Source organism: Odontesthes bonariensis, chromosome 4 (genome assembly GCF_027942865.1).
Source record: "Odontesthes bonariensis isolate fOdoBon6 chromosome 4, fOdoBon6.hap1, whole genome shotgun sequence".
NCBI classification, from domain to species: domain Eukaryota; kingdom Metazoa; phylum Chordata; class Actinopteri; order Atheriniformes; family Atherinopsidae; genus Odontesthes; species Odontesthes bonariensis.
This window is the reverse complement of record NC_134509.1, coordinates 6,694,892-6,713,495: the sequence shown is the minus strand read 5'-3', so window position 1 is coordinate 6,713,495 and position 18,604 is coordinate 6,694,892. Positions and strand designations below refer to the sequence as shown.

Genomic DNA, 18,604 nt, shown 5'->3' with positions numbered 1-18,604 from the left:
TCATACTGAGAATAAAAATTGTACAGTGCACATGGACTGGAGGATTGTTTGTGCATTTATGCTCAGCATCAGACATTTTTATTAAGCCTGGTGGACTTTTCAGCTATCATTTGCATGAGTGACACTCTTCACTGGTCTGTCTCTACTTCACACACACACATGCACACACACACCAACACACATGGATTGCTGACAAAAATAAACGACCTTAGGCAGTCATTCAACACAGTGGGGTGTCATAGCCACATAATCTCCCCTATGTATGCGTTTCAACTACAATTTAAAGATACAGCAAGTATACTGACACCATGTAAAGGCTTTAGTTGTCAAACAGTGACATAAGTAATTGCTTATACTCTAAAATGCCAGTACGCTGAGTTTGGTTTATTGCTCTGTGTTAGGTCAATGCCGACTCTAAGCCATAGCCTACCCAAGGGAACTAGCCCTCTGAGCATTTATACTACATTTATTCTCAGTGTGAAAGGTGTACAATCCATTCTAGTAGAAATGTTTTGAGAGATTGGGCAGTCAATCCACATTTGCATGGAGCTAAACTTTGTACTTCAGCGACATCCAGCTCAGACTGCCTCAGAAAAGTCTAGATAAGACATTAAAACTTTGTTGTACATTTAACGGTGCTAAATGAAGACAACTACATCACTTCTTTCTCCTCTCAAATGTTTTCAGAAATGAATATTTTGCAGTACAAGAGAAAAATTCAAGTAGCTATGTTGTCTGTGTTGGTTTCCTTTTTCACGGAAGGAAAATGCCTGTACGTGTGTCACGTGTTGGGACATTGCCTTGTGGTGCACTAATCAAGCATGACTGTTTGGAAAACTTGCAACCCTGCATGGTCAGCAATGCCCCTGTTGTTACTGTATAACTCTACCCACTGCCCCTTTAAGCTGATATACATTGAACACTGTATAGACTTATAACAGCGAAAACTAGAGTAGAGTTGATGGTCATGCATTTTTTTACAGACTGAATTGATCTAAATTCCCAGAGAGTTTATTCTAATGATCAGAGTTTACTTTTTGGTCCCACTCGGGCCTCAAAACACGGTCACTTAGTTAATATTAATTCTGAGAATTCTATTGGAATGCTGGGTTAAAAAGCTTAAGCTCATTGAATTCATTTGTATGAGATTAGCTTGGTCAGACTGTGATTCAGGTACGGTATAGAACAAAACTATAAACATCAACGGCATCGTCTCACACCAGAATTGGTAATAGCTACATCGCTCCGCAGCTGAAAATGTCGCAGTTTTACAATAAATGCTCAAAAATGTTAATAGTTTCACACTTTTTGGGCTAAAAAATCATTATGTGATTTCGCGCATGCTTAAAAAATGGCTAAATTACTTCATTTTCAAGCCTCCAAAAATAGTGAATACCTACATTTTTCTTGCAAATGGTAAAATGCTTGCATTTTGCTTGACTTAAATCTTTTTTTTTCCAAAAAAAAAAAGCCACATTGTTAGGTTTACATATCAATAAAACCAAGGTCATGGGTTGGCATGGTTACTCTTTGGGCATGTGGACAAATGTACGAATTACACATTTTGTCTTGTGAGACTGGGCTGCCATAAAAAAAAAAAGCTCAAGCTCAGGGCTTTAGTGTATGCTTTTATTATTATTAGACAAAGCAAAACAGCAGTCATAAAACTTCAGTGTTTTCACTGCAAAAAAAAAGCACAAATGAATGTCTTGTCTTGTGCATGACAGACATTTCGGTGCAGACTCCTTCCAAATAGAGACTTGGAAGAGTCAGCAAGAGCGGCCCAATCTGTTCTGAATCAGACGATCGCCTGTCAGAATGATCAATTTGAATGTTTTCTTGGTTTACTTACCCAGTACGTGACATGCATATGTTAATGAAACTTCTCATATCAGTCTTGTCCATATTTTCCCGCCTGGATTAAGGAGGCAGACATACTGTTCACACATAAGGCAACAGAAATGCATTCACTGAGCAGATTTGGTCTAGATCTCACACACCAAGGTTTCCCCTACTCTTTTAATTGGGCTCTTGATGCTCGACATAGGGTGTACTTCCTCTAATTAGCTATATCTATAGCGTATGGGAGGGTGATGAATGCATGCATGTGTAAAATCCTCTTTTGAGCAACTGCAAACTAACTAAGAGCTTTAATTTCACGCTAGGCTGCATTGTGCCATTCAGTGGGGTTACCCCCACAAAAAAAAAAGAAAAAAGAAAGCCTCTGAGAAAATCAAAAAGAGCGAAAAACACACCAATGAGTCATAGAGGAGGGGGATGGAGAGAGAGAAGGAGACAAACAACAACAACAACAACTGAAGCTCATCCTTAAACAATGCCGATCTCTCTCCAACCGTTACTTCTCTTTTAAAGGGAGCTAATTGAGGAGGTGGAGGGGGTAGAGGAGGAGGTGGATGAAAGTGAAGGGGGAGTCTGACCCAAGCAGCTGCAAGAGTGCATTTCACTGGCTTTCGCATCTTTCTCATCCCTTGATTCTTTTCTGTTTCCTCACTGTTCCTCTGTCTGATGGTCTCATCCCTTACAGGTACGCTAAAGTCTTTTCACGTTAAATGACAGCAAACGAGTTCAGCCCAGTGTCCCAGTTTCAGCACAGTGAAGTGATTCTGACTCGTCTGCTCCTCTGCCACATGCCTGTCTATCTGTCTTTAACATGTGTGAATATTTGGTTTGGTCGTGTATACACGTGTCTATATCTCAGACCACCATAAGACCGCTATAGGGGCTGCCTGCCTCTACTGGCCACAGATCAGCCTAAACCTAATCCACACTAGAAGGCACAGTATTGTGGGGGCAACACATAGTCACATCAACACACACAATTTGGCCGCATAAACACACACTCATCCATCCAGGGGACAGCCACCTATTACCTCACTGTGCCAACTTTCTTGGTTAAGCATGATAAATCCATTTTCTACAGGCAGTCAGGGAGACTGCACAGATAAGGGATAAGCAGAGCATCACAGTGTTGGATTTAACCCACCTCAAAGACAGATCCACACCCTTTCACACAAACACACACACAGGCAGAGGACCACAGTCCACATGCTGCCTCAGGGTTTGGCTTACGAGGACCTTAAGAGCTGCTCGATGGCATACTTTTGAAATAATATTTTTGTATGAGTACACATTTTACCCCTGTGGTGTTATTTCAGACATTAGAACCGGAGACTGAAGTCAGTTTCCACACAACATCAGAGTCAACAGGACTCTCACCAATCATATCCTTTATTTTTTCTCTATCTGCAAAAAACATTGAGACACAGCTCAGCTGATATTGACATGTGTGCTTCCCACTTCCCTGCAATCTTTCCACCTCTCTCTGCCTACCGGTGTCCACTTTTAGCCCAGCAGTGTAAGGTGGACCTGGTCTGCCTCCAGTAAAAAGGATGAATAAGTAAAAAGAACACAGTGTGCCCCTGAGTTCTGCCTGCAGCCCCCGGACTGCCGTTGGCCTGCACTTGGCAGGCCACTTTTACCCTGTTTATGGTCCACCACAGCAAACCTATTCTCCTCTGACTGTGCTGTGCCTACTAACTAGCTCTGCGTGAGCAGGATTAGCGGTGCATGTGTGTGATTGGGTGTCTTGTGTGTGTGTTTCGGTCGGTGCATGCGTGTGGTGCAAAGTGACTCTGGTAAGGCCTGGTATGTTACCAGATCGCGCAGGCCCACCTCGGCTTACACCGGCACCGAGGCTGTCCGATCTCAGTGAAACCAGAACCGAGGCCTGACGCAGGAGAACCCCAAAAACAGGTCAGGAGTAAGAAACACACAGAGTCTTCTCTATGAGCACACACACATGCATGTGCCTTTTGGTGAACTGACAGTCAGGACTAACGCGCACACACACGCATACACTCAGGAAGACAAACAAAATTAGGTTTAAAGTAATTTAATCTGGAAGATATTTGGGACAACATAACTTAATGCAAACTGCTTGTGTGGGCTCCTCACACACACTGAAGCCCACATGCATTGATTTACATACACTGTTTAGTTTAGATAAAAGTGCTTTTATCTTCATCACAAGAGATACTGACTGCAAAATGTCCACATTCTTTTTTCTGTTGCTATGGCTGTATGGCATGGCTGCAGTGTGTATAAGCTATACACACATCAGCCCCCCCCCCCCCCCCCCCCCCCTTAAAGTGCTTTGCCAAACTGCACGAGTGACTTTCAAGGACTCATCTGATCTCCCAAATCTGCAACTCTTAAGAAGTGGACAGAGAGAATCGAGCTCGGAGATGACACATCTTGCGTTCGGGGAAATAAACAATATCCCGCGCATTGTTAGCCTAAACATCTCCAAGTTTGCGTCAAAACGCTGACAAGTTGGCAGCGTTCGTGAGACGCGCCGCAGCCTGTATTAGCAGCCCATCTCATTTGGATAAGCGGGACTTAACTGGAGTCTGAAATAATTGATTTGAAAACGCAGCGCATAAAAGTTTTAATTAACAGCGCCTCTTCGACCTTCAACGCGCATTAAAACTTTATGCAAATGCACTTCAGTCAAAGGGATGTGAGACAATGCCACTGCAGCCCGTAAAAACCTCCTGGTAATGTTTGGCAAGTGCACTTTTGGCTGCCCGGGTCCGTCACCCGCGTGGCCATTCCAGCAAAGCTTTTACCAACATTAATAATACATCGTAGATTGCTGACATTAGTTTTGCATGTTTTACTTTCGGAATTTGTGAATTATTTACACGACTGAGAGAGTCCAAGAACGCAATCTTTGCGGAGCCGTTTGACGAGAACGACAGCGCGAGGAAGTCGGCGTTTGTGCACGTCACTCTCCATCATCTCTGGGTTCGCGGAGGCAGAAAACAAACACTTCGACCGTTTGAAGCATCAAACCACAGATCGTTAAAAACGATTGCAAAAAAAAAAAAAGAAAAAAAACTAAAGGCAAGCGTCCAAGTCGAGGGTAAACACAGGTGTGACAGAAACGGAGTCGGATGCCTGGGCGTCCTTGAAGTTCATTTCTGACCGGTGTCATCTTAATATCCTTTGAATACAAACACAAGCTCCATGGTAAATATGCAAACACATCAGCTTGGCTTGATATTCACCACCAGACCCAGAGATTGCAATAACAGCAGCCTAAGCAGTTCAATATGCATGGCGCATATGGGCAGCACGCGTCCGGCGCTCGTGTGAGAGGATCTGCTGCAAATTAATTTTAATTAATGGAAAGAAAGAGGAAACTCGATGCGGACCTCTGCCTCATACCACCAGGCTGGGCAGATTATCTGTGCTAAATATGCAGCAGGGCTGCTGGAGTTATTTTACGGAGCAAATTGATTAGAAAAAGGTCTCATTGCGCTGTTTTAAACTCAGGTCAGAGAAGGCAGAGAGGAAGAGGAGAACCGGACGAGAGCTTTTTATCTGGGATGTGATTGATTATGACAGAACCTCGGCTTCGGGCTTCACTGCAGTGGGGAAAACCAAATGAGATTAACTCATTTTGAGAATTTTGTGAGTGGCTGTCCTTTTAGTCAAAGAAACACGCCGAGCCGAGGCCAGAAGGCCCTGAAATAACACCCGAGCAGGAATACGTTTTCCATGGAGCTCGAGTAAAAAAACAGACTGTTCTGTTTAAGGAAAGAAATGGTTGCAGTTGCAACACCACGCAGGACATATTATCCAAATACAAGTTTGAAATTAGTAAGATACCCATGATAGGCTACATGATATATAGATAATAAATCAATACAAGACTGCGCAGCTCATTAAAACAGAGAGCCGTGACCTCCGTGGATCACCAAAAAATGTAGCTCAGGCCTGAAGCTAAACACCTGCAATGAAGCTTTACTTTATAATGCAAATTAAAATCACACGTATGAATGCTTACCTTATGCCACATGACCGTCAAGTGCGTCCTGACAACATGCAGGTCAGACGGATATGAATAAATAGAAACTTGCTCTTTTTGTCCTCTGTCAAATACTGATATAAAACGGTCACATACAGATCCATATATGAATGAGGCTTTAGTGGTAAAACAGTGAAATGTACAGTGGGTATTTTACCTCTGTGAGAAGGGCTGAGCTGCTGAGGGGAAAAACGGAGCTGCGGCGGCCTGAAGCTGCGCGCCTGCACTTTTCCTCTGTTAACTCTGCTGTGACTGCCCTAAGTCTCTGGGAAGCACGCGCACATTTTACAAAACGCAACTTTAAGAATATATTTCGGTCTGTAACAGGAGAAAAAAAACGGTCCTTCGACGGAGAGAAAAAAAGTCACTCATGGCTTGACCTTTGAACCTGTGAGCAGTGAAATGATCTGGTTTAATTTACTGATAAAAATCGCCTTCACTGTCAATCAGTTCAGTTCATGGAGAAAATATATACTTATTCAAAAAGAAAAAGAAAAGAAAGAAAGAAAGAAAGAAAGAAAGAAAGAAAGAAAGAAAGAAAGAAACAACAAGCCGATACTATAACTCAGTCGTGCCAAAAAAAAAGAAAAGAAAAGAGATTTAGCTCTGTATTTACTTAAAAATAAGTTATTTCAAATGAATATTTTTTACAAAAAAATGTCAGACATAAAATGGCAAGGTTTCCGAGGCGATCAAAGATAATTGTAGAGTGCTTTCATTTAAGCACAAAACTGTGAGTTGAATATTGAGAATTTACAATTCACTACTTCTATAGTCTTTTAGGAAAAGCTAAATAAAAAACAGTAACCATCTGTATAGAACCTCTAAGTGAACCAACGGCCTTTGGAATTACGCACGTAATGAAATATACGTTTAAACCAGCATAATCCCCCCAAAATATAACATCTATACTATTTTTTAAAATAAAATCAATTTTTAAAAGAGAACTTAAATTACATTTAGTGGCTCTTTTGGATTTTAAAATGATAGCTGTACTTTGCACGCACACACATGCAGCTTACACACCTTTAGTCCCCGTTATGTCTTGTTTTATTTCTTAAGGAGGAGGCAGCTGAAGCAGAATATATTACACCGGGGGCTGTGACCCTAAAGGGCCCCATCGACATTCGCAGCTGAGGACGGATAGACCTCCCGAGCAACCGCAATTCAGAAACTCAAAGAAAGAGAGAGAAAAAAAAAAGAATCCACTGGTTCTCAACTCAAGGAGCAGCCTTACAGCCGAGTTTGAGCTTTACAGTATGTGTCGATAAAAGCCGATTATTGCCTCGGACTGTCTGTAATTAGGTCCCTGCTGTCGGGACACCGAGTCCGTCTTCCCCTTTCCCCAGCCTCGGTTTTATATAAAATAGATTTGGGAGAAGCGCCATTTTCTCTCCAAAACCATGCGCAATGAGACGCACAAGAAAGCCCGTTGGAGGAGTGCCATCAGAAGGAAAAGGGGGAGAGAGCGCGAGAGGGGGAGAGAAGGGAGAGAGAGAGGTTAAACATTATCGGAGGGGGAAAGGGAGCAGAGTTGGGTATAAAAAAAAAAAAACGGTTCTTAAAACGCGGCGAGTGACAGGCAGCAGCGCGACACACAGCACAGCACAGCACTGTAACCACATACAGTAGAGACTCACCAGAGGCGCACAACACCGGAAAACAGCAACGAAGAGGAGAGTTAAAACGGCGATTGTTTTTCTCCATACCTGTGTCAAGCAGTAAGGGGAGTACATGGCGATGTCTAGAGATGGAACTTGGAGTTGTTGATAACAAAGTTGGATGGATGTTCGCTGCGGTGCCGCATTGCAAAGCCGCTGTGGCTCAGTCCAGGCTGTAACCCCGCCTCGCTCACAGTGAAAGCTCCGCACTAACTTTAGAGGAAAGTTTTTTCTGCTGCCTCCCTCCCTCCCTCCCTCCCTCCCGCGTTCTCTCTAACTCCCCCCCTCTCTGGCCCTCCCCGCTCCTCTATCAGACTGACACGAACCAAACTTTAAAAGTGAAATGATCGTTTTGTTTTTCTTTGAGAGTGAGCGATTCGCTGAATCTCTGAAAGAGAATCCGCGCGGGATACATATTGCTTTAGATCTGTGGAGGCTGAGCGTGCGCCCGTGATACTCGGCGAGGAATTCGGTTGCCTCTTTGACATTTTTATCCCTCCTAAATATCAGAGGAATGTCTGTAATATTCTTTCTAAAGGGCAAACGTTTTTTCACCTCTTGAGGTATTAAAAAAAAAAAAACATGCTACACTGTCATGCTTTGATTATTTGTAGAGCACAGGCAGTACCTCTTTTTAACTTCTTTGATAAAACTCTTCACATTATTTTTGCCACTGAGCGCAGAGAAAACCCAAATGGTGGCAGATTTCCTCAGAAGTGATCATTCTTTGCAGCTTTCACATCTTTCGTTTTTATGAAGAATGCAGAAGGAAACGCAGGAGGGAGCAAAAATACACCAAAAGTGTTTTTAAGTTTACAGCTCAGCTCATACTCTGCTCCTTAGGATGGTGACACAAAGCTTTCTGCATGCCTAAAGTAAAAGAGGCCTTTTATTTTACACGTGAAGGTCATTTCAGGGGTAAATGTGCAGTGGGCTCAAACATCATCTGAGATGTGGGCCACTTATGTGAAGGTTGTGATGTACTCAGTTCAGGTTTCCAAAGAGATGCTCCTTGCTCTGGTGGGAGCTGTTTGCCTGAAAGTTATAATCACAGCTATAGAATATTCACGAAAACAGGGGGAGTATTTGGATATTCTCAATATTTCTGGGGACCTTCATGAATAAGGCCAAACAAACAGCTTGGATGTCTCTTGGTTTCCTATTTCTTGCCTTTTTAACTAACACCAAGTCCTATTCCAGCATTCTTACGTATATGGAGACAAAAGATACTTGAACTTTGGCAAAGTGGTCTAAACCGGCCCCATTATGACTCCTATTGTATGGAAGCAATACACTCTGTTTCTAATCAGGCTCGGCTTTATCCTCGCCCGCTCCCTGCTCCTCAGTCTAATCAAACTCATATATGCAGGCAGAGTGCCTGCAATTATACATAAGCCCCTGCCTCATGTACATGTGTGTGAGAGTGTAAGTGAGAGTGTGTGTGAGAGCACTGGAAGTGTGTGTGTGCATGTGGGAGTAAGTGCGAATACAATTCTGTATGCGCATATGTCCGTGAGTCTGCTTAAGTTGTGTAAAAGGGTGCGGTTTCGGGGGGTTGAAATCACCCCAGTGCCTGAATGCCAAGTTTTTTTGGGGGGATACGAAGCTGTGCAGCTTTACGAGACCTCAGCCTGTGTATGATACTTAGACGCTCACACCGCAGGCACACATGCATATAATGTACAGTACACGGGTACACTCACACACATGGACACAACCAGAAAAAGAAGTGGATTCGGGAGAGCAAAAAAAAAAAAAAGAAGAGGAAAATGCTAAATAAATGTGAAAGAAAGTAAAGCGTTTTGAGGTGCAGTGTTCCCTTCCAAGAGTCTCTCCGCTTTCCAAACCACACCCCACCACGGCACAGGCCCAAACCCAGAGCCTTTGTGTGCTCCCTCATTTTCCTTCTTTCTCCTTCTGTCTAACCCCTTTTTCTCTTTCTCGGCGGTTCTTTTTAGTGATGTTTTTCTCTTTTTCAGTTTTATAATCTTTTGCTTCTCTCTCTCTTTCTGTTCTTGTCACACACACAAACACACACGCACACATGGTCCCTATTCGATTGTCTGACTTCAGTGGTTGTTTTTTCGTTACTGGCTCCATTCAGCCTGGCATTAGGTGTCCATCTCAGTATTCAACACAGGTGCTTGGCTGTAACAAACCAACAAACCCAGCCACAGGATTCTGGAAAATCCTGGTACTGGTTTTCTTTCCAAACCGTCTCTCTGACTGTGATCAAACTGTGAGTCCTGTCCGAACATCACCTCTGAAAACCCCTTGAGCGCAGAGGGATATAGTGGTTCTTGAGACTACATTTGCCATTAGAAAGCACATGAGCAAACCATATGGTGTTTCTAAAGTTAGCATGTTGTGGTCTGCCTTTGACACGCGGTACTACCCATATACTTATTTACCATCGCCTGTGGCTAGGCCATTAAATATTGAAAGTGATGTAGCATACTGATACTGCCATTAGCATGCTAAATGTGTGAGACAGGTGGTTGAGACTTTTCAAAAGCCAGGAAACATGCAAGTGGAAAAATGTGCGTAACTGTGCCGTACAGTGTAAATATTGTTTGAGTAAGCTGTTTATATGTGCTCTGGGAAGGAGCACGCCAGTCAAATCCATACAGGCATATGCAGTTAGAGCCGGAATGGCTGACTGGCCGCTGTGGCTTACAAACATATCATACACAGCAAGGATTCCAGAGACTCTATGGATCTGTTTTTAATCTGAGTGTGTGCGCAGAGCAATGCGTTACGCCTGCTGCTTTTTATGTGTTTACTGTGTTTAATAGCTGGTCATACATTACACTCAGACTGGTTTGGATTACTGCTTTTCTACCATTTTTTGCATTCGGCAGGAAAAAAAAAATGTATGGATTTATTTTGCTAGTCTGATGTCATCACACCCTCATGTCAGATTGCAGCATGCAGTCCAAAGAAGCAGTTTTCCAGGCAGTCAGGCTGCTACATGTAAACTCAACCTGAATCCCAAATGTTTTGGGGTTTTTTTGTGAATTAATGTCACACAAAGTGACCTGCAAACAATCTTCCATTTTAAATGGCAACCTTTGTGTGAGGAGAGTGTGCATGTCACTTAAAAGGTGGCGTTTTACGGAAATACAGCAGTTTTTTTTGCAGGGCACTGTTGCCACATTTGACCACAATCGACAGCAGAAGAGATTTAATCCGGAGCTAACAACAAAGTGAACGCAGAATGTGGATATTTTCTCCTGACTACATTACTATAGAAACACATATTCGGAGTCAGAAAGATGAATACAGTCTGAAGCTGTAAAAGGCCTTTGATGAAATGCAGAGATGACGCTTTTTGTACTCAGAATACCATCATCCTCTTGGAGAAAGAGATCATTTCTGATGGGCCGTTAGTGTTGCACAGCGAATAAGTCTTCAGACTTCAGTGTGATCACAAGGACAGATACACAGAGAGCTAATAGTGTGTGTGTGTCTGTGTGTTTAGGGGTGTGTATACCCTGTATGTATCAGACACGAGGAAACATTCGGGCATCCCTGGACCTCTTGTTGGATCGTCATTCACCAGGTAGGTGTCAGTAGCCTGAAAAATAGAGAGAAAGTCATATCATTTGGTTGCTTGGTGATGTTTCCACATTATTAGCTACTTTCTTCAGGCCTAAATTGAATTTAGTCGAATGGCAGCAGAAACTGTAGAGTTTGACCTTTTTTTTGTAAACTTACAAGTACTAAATTACAATGCACTTTGGAACCAATGCTTTAAACATTTTCAAGGTCAGTAAAGAAGTTAATACATGCTCTACACTCATAAGAAATAATGGCAATTGTTGTAAATGGCAAAATGTAAATTCTAAGGATTGATTATTAATTTGGATTTGGACGCTTCCTTTTTGTGAGACAACGCTATAAATATTTTTGTGTTGAAAATAATAACAATGACATAATTTGTCTACAAAAGCTCCAGAGAACTCTAAGCCCACAGTCCTAGTAGCAATGTGTTTGCATGTATATGTGTGTAGGTGTGCATTCATGGTGCTTCATTTGTATTCTAAGTCAAGCAGACAGGCGGGCAGGCAGGGTTCTGGCAGGGCCTGGAGCTGTGAAACAGGCTCTTCTTGCAGTTCTGCTGTTGATTGGATCAACCTATCTCACTCTACTTAGCCAAAAAGAGCCCAAATCCCACAGCCGCTGTGGCGTTCTGTGAAATCCTATTTCATTTCACAACTTTAACGGATAAAAAAGCATGCAACACACGCTTGTGCCAGCCCAAGACCCCTTGCCACATTCATTTAGTGAACGGGAGCAGAGAGAAAAACAGTGTATCTGGTTGTGTGGAAAGGTTTCAATGCACACACATATAGTCTCAACCTTTTGAAAATATAATCGCCCGTATACATTTTTTCCGCGCCCATGTGCCCTCTGCCTTGCACATAGGCACACACCAGCGCACACGTGCATGCCACTTACGCAGACACACAGACACAAACCCCATAATAAGAGCCAGACGTTGGCAGACCACACAGCCCTGAGTTGTGGTGAAAACAAAGGCTATTCATATCCTTCGCAATGAGAGGTCTGTACAGCTCACTCTCCGTCTCCCCCTCTCCCCTGTCTCTCCCCCTCGGCTTTTTATTACAGATAATCTGCACTCGCAAACCTCCCATTTTTCTGCAATTGTGCGATTTCTAATCATCTTTATTAGTCCATAAACATGTTTTTATTTTTTTTTTATTTTTAGTCTCCTTTTATTGCAGAGGCCCTCGGCTCGTTGAGGGGGCAACACAGTGCCTATTGTTGAGGCTCAAGAAGAGGATGAAGCCAGGAACAGCGTGAGAGAGGCCTGCTGATAAGGCAGCAAAGCATTGTGGGAACAGGGGTAGTAGAGTTCCTCGGCTGCACATATACATGCTAATGCACTGGCAAACGTGGACGCAAGACCGAATGCAAGCACCCAAAGTCTGCCAGGCCACATGTGTCTGCTAATGAAACAATGTATCTGATTGGCTGGCGGTCAGACTAATGGCTCGGATCCACAGCACCTGTGCAGGGGTCCACACCAACCTGAGCCTGCCGATAACCTGCAAACAGACAACAATGTATCAGGTGTGCTGGAGCCTCTGTGATTGGGTGTCCCCGGCCAGAAACAGGGTCGGACGCAGACGCAGGCTTTCTCTGATTGGTTGAGCCAAACCCAAAAAGCTGTGGGTGGGATGGGATTGTTTTCACTGGCTTGCCACTGCCTCATTCTGCTGGTGAATGGGTGTCTGGGTGGATGGCACTGGGACAACACCAAGCATTTGAGGAACTATACTGACAATTTGAGGAAATATTTGCACATGTAGCAGGTCTTCACGTCCACAAAAATCTCACAAAAGCCCTTACCTGGGTTCACGAGGAACAACATAAAGCTTCAACAATAGAAGGTTTGCTCTCATTTCATATTAACCAACTGACAATGAGGAATTTAAATGCCCTTTTTATGCTGTCAGCCAAAGAAACAAGTGCTGATGAACTGCAATCCCATTGTGCAACAGTGAATAACATGAACCTAATGAATAGGCTAAGCTCTGTACCTGCCACTGGGGAGGCCAGAACATACTGACTCCCTTTGTAGTAAACCCCTCAAAAAAAGTCCAAGCCCCCAAACACTCTCCTGCAGCAGTGTATGAATTATATATTGTACTATATATATAGAGCATATGCCCGCCCCATATGGCCAGCCCAGAGCGAAAAAATCTCAAAGCCCTCCTTAATTAACATTTTAGAGGGAAGATTTGGAGGCGGGAGATTGAGTCAGTGACCTATTTGGAGTCCATCATCGCCCAATGCAAATGTGTTAATTGAGACAGATTTTCCTACTTCACAAATATGTGGAGTAGAGGCGGCTTTAGAGAATTTTTTTTCTTTTTTTGTCTGAGCCATCTGATCTAAGGTAGGGTCTAGGATCTGCTTTAAGCTGCTTCTCGTGCTTCCTCTGCTGACAAAAAAAAGACACTTCTCTTTCACTTTTCCCCCCCTCTGTCTCACTCAGTCCTTCTTGGCCCACTCTCTATCTGTCTCTGTCTAATTCTGGGTATATGTTTTGACGACCATATGGCCAAATTCTTTGGAGGTGAGATCTCCGAAACCTGCTCACATGCTCGTGTACACACACACACACACACACACACACACACACACACATCCCCACAGATCTTTGAGTATGAAAGGCCCTGATGGTGGAATTTGTTCTCAGATGGCTCGATTTTAAAGCACATGAATGGCAAGATATCAATCTCCGTCTTGCTGTGTCTCTGCATCTCACATTAGCAGCTACACATATGCATACACTCTACATCAAAACTAACACACATGCCCTGCTCACACACCTGGTGCAGCTTCATGATGGATGTTGGACAACCATCAGCCACAGCCACAATCAGCTTTATCAGTCCTTTCAAAAACTGTAATTATTATCACCTCTGTTGTGTCCTATTTTCCCCCATTTTTCTTTATCATCATGATTTGGTAGCTGAAAATAACACTGCCAAGTTTAAGGCACAGGATGAAAATTGGGGGGATGGGGAGAAGGAGGGAGAGAGTCCAGCAAACCTGCGTGAGATGGCAGCCACTTCAAAGACGCCAGGCCGCACCGGCGATCTGTTCCACGGTGTGTGAGGGGTGTATGAAAGGCAGAGATGGCCGCCGTGTGAGTCCCTGCCAAAGCTACCTCTGGGAGAAATGTTGGAAAAATACGATTTTTTCACACAGCCATCTCAAGGGGGAGTGACGGAAAAAAAAAAAAAACTATGAAAAAAAAAAAAAACAGGGACGGAAGATGAGAAACTGAAGGGCTGCATTGAAAAGAGACTAGATGGATGGCTGAGAGGAGCTGGGCTAATTATTTCACTCCACTTGTAGGTCCTGAAGGTTTAGCTGGGCCAGAAGTACAGCCAAGATGCAGAGTTGAGGATTGCATTTGGCTACATTGTGCAGTTCGGTTTTACACAATAGTAAATAGTGGGGCCTCTGGATTGCACATGAGACACATGGCGTGAACAGTTTGCAGAGGTAGGAGGCAGAGGTGTAAAAACATTTCTGACAACTTAAACAAAAGGAAGAAAAAAAATGGACTTAACCCTGTAGATCAAATCAAAGGTGAGCTGAGGTGAAACCATGCCAGCTCTAACAGCTACCCAAACCGTATCCTCTCACCAAAACTGTTACAGTGAAACAAGTCTGAACAGCACACACATTGTGACACACCCCAAGATTCACTCCTCCTGGCACCTCGCCTGTCAACTACTAATCTTGCTAAACAGGACAGGCAATGGACTGTGGCCTATAGATTATAGCACATCAAATTGTGACTCCGAGCTTCAACAACATTTCACTATTACGCCGCTCTCACGGCACACGTCCTCCGTGCCTTTGGTAACCCAATGCCACTGGCCCCTCTGCTCTTTTCCTACATGGATCCTTATTCAAGCTGTTTTTTAACGGAGAAACCACACTCAGTTAAGGTAATGCTGCACTGGCTAAGTGCATTTAACAATGAGGTTTGGGCTGGTACAATTAGCCCTTTGTGTGACACGGGGACTGATCCGTGAAGAGATTTTCTTGTGGTTATGGTCCTAATACGGCAGAGTTTACCACAAAGACCAGGAAGCATAGAGTTACATTACAACACATGCACAAACATACACACACACACACACACACACACACACACGGAGACACAGTGTGACTCAGTAAAGCAGCGCGTTGAGCTCATTTTAAAACATTTCCAACTTCCAACTCAACCAAAATGATACCCTTAAATGATGCTGAATAATACGGCCAAATACACGCCCATCTATCCAAATTGGCACCAATTACGTCTTTTACATTTTTCTTTCGACTGACAGGTTGGCAGGTTCTTTATGCAACAACCGCAGAGCAACCAACTGTAAAATTATGGGCCTCCACAATCAAAACAAAAATAAGAATCACAACATGACTGCCAATTATGAACCATTGTCCTCAGGGTCGCTTATCTTGGATGGATAATTGGATGGCTGACATCAGAAGACACATGTGGTTAGACATTTTGAGGCCTCGGTTGTGCAGGTATAGAGAGGTTGTCACAGAGCAGCTGGGGCCAACAAACATTTTTGACATAAAGTTACGTAACACTGATTGTTAAAAACATGTAAAAAAAAAAAAAAAAACTACTAATGTGACTTAGTGTGCAGACAGGGAGCCCTTCCTGCTGACAGACTCAGGCTGCACCTCTGAAGTTGGTTGCCAAAGTGAATAAACACTTAGAATACCTGCACTAGACCTAAAATATCTAAATTATATATAGCTGAAAATGTTGGCACATGGCTTTTGGTGATTATTTTTGTCATCTGCATGTTTTCATCATCAGAATTATTTGGGCTTTTCTTTTTCAAATTTGGTTATACCAAAACATTGCTGGCTGAAAATTGTAGTGTTTAAGAATGCATTATCAATGGCATTCTATTTAAATGGAGCGACCTGTTTAGTATATGCACCTCAGAGTCGGTAAATGATAACTGAATCGTGTTTTTTGGAAGACTGCACAGGCAACTCTGTTTATAGATTAATATTACAAGAGCATATGGATAAAAACGGACAATTCTCTGACACGTGCCATTATATTTTATCTGTATTTTTCTGCTGCAACAAAAACCGGTCACCATCACCCCAAAAATAAAACATTCAACATTTCTAACAGATCCGACATGTCGAATTAAATCAAACAAACACACACACACACAAACACACACACACACACACACTAAATACATTCAAATTCTGGAATCTTCTGCTCGAATCTCCTGAGCTGGTTTTAACTGCAAAGCTTAGACTTAAACTGAGATCCTGTGAAGCTGCTGAATCCACAGTTACAGGATCACCAGCTGCACGTTGAGAAAAAGCAAAACAGACTGATCTCGTGCCATAATGACGCAGCCGTTTTTAAGAAGATACTGATCACAAAATGTCAGATTTATCCCTCTAAATGCAGCAGGATTTGAAGAGATAGTTCGCTCCTCGTCATCCGATTTTCAGATCAATACTAAATGCCGAGGTGCTCTAATTCATGCAGCGTCCTCCTCTCTCCGCACTTGTTCTCGTGGCACAAAGACGGTCTGTGTGTCACCTCACCTCCCCACCCCCAAGTAGTCGCTATAAAGTGTCATCAGCTACGCAAATGAAGTGCCCATTGATGAAAAGAGCAGCAGGAAAGAGACACAGCGCGGGTGCAAGGTGGAGGACGTCGCAGCAGCCCCGCACAAAACAGCATCCTTTACAGAATAATGACCATCATGAGAAATATGTCCTGAATCCATATGGCGGCCTTTCAGATCTTCGCGCAATCTGTGGTCTCGTTTGTGTTTTATTCTGTTTGATCTGAGTGACTCATTCAGACTGCACAGGACGCAGCAGATAGGACGAGGATTTAATGACATATAGACATGTTTAATGCACATGTGCTAACAAAGTTAATCGTAAATTTGATAGAAATTAATGCATGAAAAGTGCAGGTTAGAAATAAAATCAGGGGTGGGAGGTGGTTGTCCCTAAAGCTGCATTAAAATTCAGTGCTGAGGCGCAAATGTTGTCTGTCAATCAGCATAGATTATTACAAGTTAATCAGAAATAATGTCCGTGGATTTGAGTTTTGATGCTTTGTGAAGATCAAATTGGCAAACTGACGGGCAGCCACACACAGGTGTGTTGTAGTTGCTGTCATTTGGCTCCACTCCCAATCTCTGGCAAATTTCTGATCTTTCACAATGAAATTCAAGAGTGAAAAGGAAAAAAAAAACAGGGATTCACAAATGAAATAAACCCCCCTGCTTTGTTTATTTTCAGTCCTATAGACTTTACCCTATAGACCCAACAGAAAGGAACTATTGAGTTACACAGCACGTACCATTATAGCGTGGGGAGATCTGCCAACTCTCTCAATGCCCCATTTTCCTTTCAAAGTTCAGCTTCCAAAAAAGTAAGTGAGGGAGAGAGAGCTAAGGGAGGAAGACTTTGTCTCTTCGCTGTTGCCGGAAGCAAAAAAAAAAAAAAAAAGGACCTTTAAACAGTCGGCCTTCGGCCCAGACAGAAAAAAAAAACAAAAAAAAAACAAAAAAAACAGGCTCTTTCAAAAGTGGGTCCACTCGGCAAGAGATGGGAGGAAAAGAGGACAGCAGCTCCGAGCACCTCCGTCTACCGCTGTTTGGCGTCAGATGCGCCCATGTCTAGCAGAAGTCAGGGACACGTCTGCGTCAAAGTCCGGAGGTGCGTCCTTCGGCGGCCAAACTTGTCCCGCAGTCTGGAAGACGCTAGAAAGTCCTCGAAATTATATCAATAACGCGGTAGGGAGAAGAGAAAACAAATGGACGGGAGAGGTGACAAAAAGTAAGTTTTGGGGTTCTTTTGCTTATTTTTTCGCGTGCAGTCCAACAGCCGAGCAGCTTCTGTGTCCAAAACGTGTCCAAAAGCAGCAGTCTCCCACGCCGCGCGCCCGATCTGTTTTACCCTCGTATCTCTCTCTCTCGTCCTCTCTCTCTTTCTCTCTCTCTCTCCTCTCTCCAGGACCAAACACACAGGAACGCTTGCTCGCACGCACGCACGCAGTGTTACACATCAACGGGGGGACACCCCACGGTCCCTCGCCGCCTCCTCCTCAAAGCTGACGAGATGAAAGCGCAGCTTGCGTCGCGCTTTTGCAAAATCGCTGCAGCCGAGTCTGCAGCCGAATGCCTGCACAGCCACACGACGGCTCGGTGCGTAAAATGGAAGCTCTCCGTGCGCTCTGACAGCAGCAGACCAAGCCGTCCCCTTCCCTGCAAAAAAATACAAATTAGCCACTGAATAAGTCACCTCACCAACATGTGGACACACACTATAATAGAATTGGGAATTGGGGCAGTGTCTTACAGTGAGCGTCGAACCGGTGAATTATTGGGGGAATTATTAATAAAGCGAGCCGTGTGCAGTCTGTCGCGGAGAGCGCTGAGCGGCCAGGGGAGCAGCTGGGGCTTTAGGAGCATTAGAAGGACCAGGAGGCTAA

General features: G+C 43.6%; 1 protein-coding gene across 11 annotated transcripts in view; it reads right to left on the bottom strand.

Moving 5' to 3' along the window:
- Positions 1 to 18,217, bottom strand: part of nfixa (nuclear factor I/Xa) — a 113,144-nt gene extending 94,927 nt beyond the window's left edge. For 3 of the 11 annotated variants that reach the window (XM_075462673.1, XM_075462664.1, XM_075462674.1), the window contains exons 1-2: positions 17,471 to 18,214; positions 11,048 to 11,131 (exon numbers count right to left, since the gene is read on the bottom strand). In XM_075462673.1, coding sequence (XP_075318788.1) covers positions 11,048 to 11,131; positions 17,471 to 17,473 — 87 coding nt within the window. In that variant the 5' untranslated portion in view covers positions 17,474 to 18,214. Of the gene's footprint in view, positions 1 to 6,919; positions 7,326 to 7,602; positions 7,771 to 11,047; positions 11,132 to 17,470 lie in introns of those variants that run through there. The other 8 variants (XM_075462670.1, XM_075462669.1, XM_075462671.1 and 5 more) reach the window with 6 other exon arrangements.
- Positions 18,218 to 18,604: the final 387 nt, after the last annotated feature.